The sequence below is a fragment of the Otolemur garnettii genome, unplaced genomic scaffold, assembly GCF_000181295.1.
Source record: "Otolemur garnettii isolate 467f Iridium unplaced genomic scaffold, OtoGar3 scaffold00025, whole genome shotgun sequence".
Lineage (NCBI taxonomy): Eukaryota > Metazoa > Chordata > Mammalia > Primates > Galagidae > Otolemur > Otolemur garnettii.
In genome coordinates this window covers 18,416,624-18,422,160 of record NW_003852420.1, presented here as the reverse complement: position 1 = coordinate 18,422,160, position 5,537 = coordinate 18,416,624, and the positions used below count along the sequence as shown (strand labels likewise).

The 5,537-nt window shown below is 48.2% G+C and overlaps 1 protein-coding gene across 1 annotated transcript in view; it reads right to left on the bottom strand.

The window, feature by feature from the left end:
* Positions 1-3,564: 3,564 nt before the first annotated feature.
* TGIF2 (TGFB induced factor homeobox 2) overlaps positions 3,565-5,537 on the bottom strand; it is a 21,586-nt gene continuing 19,613 nt past the window's right edge. Inside the window, exon 3 of the mRNA XM_003788142.3 lies at positions 3,565-4,812. Coding sequence (XP_003788190.1) covers positions 4,291-4,812 — 522 coding nt within the window. The 3' untranslated portion in view covers positions 3,565-4,290. The remainder of the gene's footprint in view (positions 4,813-5,537) is intronic.

Here is a 5,537-nt window from a genome sequence, read left to right as displayed (position 1 = left end):
GAGACTCACTTGAGCCCAGGAGTTGGAGGTTGCTGTGAGCTGTGATGCCAGAGCACTCTACCCAGGGGGACAGCTTGAGGCTCTGTCTCAAAAAAACAAACAAACAAACAAAAAAAGGTTTCCTAAATAAGGCTGTTACAAGGTGGATGTCCCTAGATTCCTAGCTTCAGAGGAGGGGCCCTAACTACTTTGTTCCTCTGTCAACTTTCATTCCCCTGTGTTTGCTGACTCCAGGACTCAGAAGCTCTTCAATTGGGGCTCAGTGCAGAAGACATTTTTCTTTTTTTCTAGAGACAGAGTCTCACTTTGTTGCCCTTGATAGAGTGCTGTGACATCACAGCTCACAGCAATCTCCAGCTCTTGGGCTTTAGGTGATTCTCTTGCTTCAGCCTTCTGAGTAGCTGGGACTACAGGCATCTGCCACAATGCCCGGCTATTTTTTGTTCCAGTTTGGCTGGGGCTGGGTTTGAACCTGCCACCCTCAGTATGTGGGGCTAGCGTCCTATTCACTGAGCCACAGGCACCACCCCAGAAGACATTTTTCAATTCTTTGAAATAGAGTTGTGTAAGAAGCCATCTCTCCTTAGGTGGGTGAACCATCCACCAAATCACTTCCCCTTTTAGGAAAAATTACTGTTTTCCAAGATGTGGACTATTAAACTCATTTTGAAGAGTTCTTCCAGCATGTTCCTGTTCTGCCAAACCCCAGGGTCAAGCATTCAGTTTGAGAGGGAAGTGGGGAAAATTTGGACCATGGATGAATGGCAAAGGAGTTAGGGCTCTTTAACCTGGGAAACTTCAGTGCGGAAGATTCCCACTCCATTTACCAAAGGAGAGTGACCTGTGGGACACTGAACATCCTTAATCCTGGGGTACTGAGGAGAAATTACGAAGAAGCTGATTTGGTTCACAGAAGAAACTTCTCTTGCTTAGCTCCATACCACTGTTACACAGTTGTATGTCAGATGTTACTGCCCACTAGATCAAATATATTCTGGGCTGACCTCAGAGTGACCCTGAAGCAAGAGACTTGAACTCAAGTCCTAGCTCCATACTTACAAGGTGTTGGACAATTAAGTTCATGAACTTGTCCTAGAAAAAAATACTGTATTACCTTATTGCTGAGTATCATTATGGTCACCTTTGAAGTACTACCCATGTCCATTTGGTGACCATAGTTAATATTTAACAGGTGGGTATGTATAACTTTTTTCCTAGGACAAGTTCATACTTAAATGTCAGGCCTCCTATGATAATAGCCCTGATAGCCATTCCAGAAAGTTCCAAAAAGTGCTTTGAAGGGTAGACTAGGTACTGGTGTCAATGCATAGCTTCCCAAGTACTTCAATGGTGAGTATAGTGATATTCAGCAGTGAGGTATGTGGTTATCTTTTTCTAGGATGAGCTTGCAAATTTAATTTATCCAGCCTCATACCCGAACTATGAGTTTAGGCAAGTAACTCAGTTTTATCACCTAGAGGGCAATCTCACTTTTGTATGTGTACATAAGCCCAGACAGACCTGGCAAAACTTCATGTTTACTACTGTTTCACACCTTGGTTTTTGTAGTTCAGGCTGCAATTAGTGTACTGTCATTTCAGTATGGCAGAAATGCATTTATAGGGAGCTTAAGCAAAAAGGAATGAATTCACTAGCTTCTATGACAGGGAAGTCTAGAGGTGGCACTGGTTTCAGACATCACTAGAACCTCCATCTTGTAACTGCTGCTCTGTGCTGGCTTCGTGCTGCGGTCATGCTCTCTGTCCTCAGTGAGTGAGAGGACAAAGTTGCCAGTTGTCCCAAGGCTACTTGCTTAGCCCTGAGCAATCCCAAGGATTAACTATAGAGCCCAGGGACGACTGATCCCACCTGGGAGGCATATGCCCCCTGTCCATCCATTCTGATGAATGCGACCTGGAAGGAGGCTGGAGAGGAAACTGGTGGAGGGTGCACAAAACGCATAGCACAGCTGGCTACCAGAGGGAGAATAAAATATAAGGCAGAGTAAGAACTCAGTGACAGCTTTGTCTCTAGGCCTTCCAGAGATACAGTAGATCAATCAAGAACCCTGTTTCTGCTTAAAAAAAGAACAAAAACAACTTTATTTGACAAAAGACAAAAACATGTTATTTACAGTAGTTTTTCCTCAATTCAATGGGACAACTGTGCTTCTCCTCCAGTTATCTTTAAACCAAACCCAAGCAGTGGCTGCCCCACCCCAACACCCCACTTTACACTAGGGGGGATGCCAACCAGAATTCAGCAGCATGGCTCCCTTACCCCCTCCACCGCTCAGTGCACTGCAGGGAGGGAAAATCTACTCCCCACTAGCCCAGTACACTCCCAGAGTCCCTCCTACAGGTATCTGCAGCAGGCACACCAGACCTGGGCTCACAGGCACAGTTGGGGTGGAAGAGGCTGGGCAAACAGCAGCTTTACCTAACCTTGAGGCTGCCATGTTCATTCTTCCCCAGCTGGGCCTCAGGAGGGTGAGGATCCCTGAACTCCCTGGGGGCATACCAGAAGACATAGGAAGAGGCCAGACAAAGGCAAAATAACAGAGCCCAAGAAACCTACTCACAGAGAGCACAACTCCTTCTCCTTAAGTAATCAATTCCCATTCCCACAGCAACAGATGGGCCAAGCCACTCAGAAGTAGGGGAGCCTCCCTATGGGCTGCAGGACACAAAGGACAAAATGTGTGTTGCTGCCTTCTTCCTGTCCAGACCCCTCAAGTCAACACCCAGGAACCCCTCCTGTGTCTGGCCCAGCAATTTCAGGAAACTAAAGGCTAGGGCTCTCGACCTATCTTTTGGCCCAGTAACAATCTTATTCAGAACAAAAATATTTTGGCTAATAATAACCTAGGATTAGTGTTTCTTAGGATATATAAAGATGGGACATATTGCTGTTGACACTGTCAACAATGAAACAGCAAAAGAAAAAAATGGGGGTGAGGGAGGAGCACAAGACCAACTGTGAGGATGACCCAGTGGCTCACGCCTTAAGAACAACTGTGAAACTCAGGGTGGGCACCCTGCAACTCCAAGCTAAAGAAAAGTGAAACAAAGACACAACAAACAGGCTCTAACCCATCTCCAGCCCCACTACCTCCGAAGGCAGTTCCTGGGGCAGCTGCCTGCACTGCCCACTGCTTCTTCCCCCTCAGTTCTGCCACCCTGGGGAATTGGGAGGCTTTCTGACCAGTAGGTGGCTCACTTCCCCCAAACTGGAGATGCTGGGAGTTTGTGATACTCCAGCCCCACTAATCTCCAAGTTCCTTTAGGTAATTCAAAACTCAGGCTGCAGGGCAAAAGTGGTAAAGAAAGAAGGGAAAAACATTAAAGAAAAAAATATCCACTGCTTCAGTCTAGCTTACTTCCCTACCCCCCCAAAAATACAGTAAATAAAACAAAAAAACCAAACACCTCTCTGGTTTTACCATCTTCCTGTCTGCTCTGCACCTGGAAGGTTTAGTCAGACTCTGTTGGACTATCTTTTGGCCATGGCTTTATCCCCTTCTGTGACTGATGCAGAAAAGCCAATGCCTGTATGGTTTTGTTTCTTTTTTGGTAAATCAAACCAACAATACAACCACCATTTGGAATTTCACACACAACTGCAGAGATTTAGCTGGTCCCCCAAATAAAAACTCCTTCCTTGCAAAACACTCCCAAATTGCAGTGGTGGGTCATTCCTAGTTCATCAGATTCCATCATGTAATGCATCCTCATTCCCCACACCTGGGCTAACTACTGCCATTAATGCAAACCACAGCAAAAAGGAAAAAATAAACAGTTTAGCAAAAACCTAAACATTCAACTGGAGTCGGTTCTGTTATATCTGCTGGGCTCCTCTTTTCTTTTGTTCACGATTAGGAACTTGGAATGTCCACACCTGGCTTGATAGAAAGAGGCACAGCTCAGGAGCAGTTTGGACCCAGCATAGGTCGGAACTTGGCAGGGTTCCTGAGCCCAGCCCTGGAAACTAGGCTGGAACAAAGGTGTCCCAGGAATCCTCTGGAGCAGCAGCAGCAGCAGCACCATGCCTGTTGCCAATCTCTTGGCATCACCACTGAGGGGAGGCCTGGAGAAATGGCAGAGTTAGCAGAGGAGAGGTCCCACGTCACTGTACAGTGATGTCAATTGGCGTCTTCCCGCTGAAGACCTCTGGACAGAGATGATCCTGATGTTTGGCAGTGATCCATAGAAAACCCTCTGTATGGAAGGGAACCAAAACGGAAACCCAGGACAGCTGACTCAAGCCTCGAGCACCCCTGCTGGCAGATGCCTACTTGGGGTTTTCAGAGACTAAAGGGATGGGAGTGTGCAGTAATGGGAGCGATGGGTCCTGCTGCTTCTGAAGCTCCATCTCAGCAGCCCTCTGTAGCGCCACCTCCACCAGCAGCTGGAAGCTGCTGAAGTCCTCTTTGTCCTGCTCTGGGGGTGTGGGCGGAGGCGTGTTGAAGAGTCCACCCGTGGGGCTTCCAGCCTCAGCCCTGGTCAGCAGGGCAAGGGTGCTACCAGGGGTGACCAGAGGCTTGGGGGGCTCCAGCTCTCCCTGTGGGAAGGGGGGTGTTTGCTTTTCCCCCTGGCCTGAGTGGAGTGGCATGGAGCACACGGACAGAGACAGCACATTGGTGGGGGTTGGTACAGACACAGCCAGCATTGAGGGGCTGCTGCCACGGGGGAGGGCCACATCTGAGGCTTTACCCCCACGGCGGGAAATGGTGAACTGATTAGGGTCTTTGCCATCCTTCCGAAGCATGTCTGGCAGAAGCCGCCGCCGGGCGTTGATAAACCAGTTGCATATCTGGAATGAATATAAAAGACTGTGATCAGTGCACTCAATGGAAAACTGCGTCTCAGGACCCAGGATTACAGGAACAACCAACACAAACCCAATCCTGCCCTCAAAGACGGTCACAGCAGGAAGAGAAAGCTAAATTAGATAAGTGCCTGGTTCTTTGTTGTAAGGGCACTGGGGATCTGTAGGACGATCTGAAACAAAGCAGTACCATGCTTTTTTGGGGGGGAGAGACAGAGTCTCACTTGGTTGCCCTTGGTAGAATGCCATGGTGTCACAGCTCATAGCAACCTCAAATTCTTGGGCTCAAGTGATTCTCTTCAATCTCCTGAGTAGCTGGGACTATAGGCACCCACCAAAACACCTGGCTATTTTTAGAGACAGGTTCTTGCTCTTGTGCTCAGGCTGGTCTTGAATTCCTGAGCTCAGGCAATCTGCCTGCTTTGGCCTCCTGGAATGCTAGGATTACAGATGAGCTGTTCCCTGCTTTTTTTTTTTTTTTGCAGTTTTTGGCCGGGGCTGGGTTTGAACCCACCACATCCAGCATATGGGGCCAGTGCCCTACTCCTTTGAGCCACAGGCGCCGCCCATGCTTTTTTTTTTTTTTCAGACAGAGTCTCAAGCTGTCCCCCTGGATAGAGTACTGTGGCATCACAACTCACAGCAACCTCCAACTCCTAGGCTCAAGCGAGTCTCCTGCCTCCGCCTCCCAAGTAGCTGGGACCACAGGT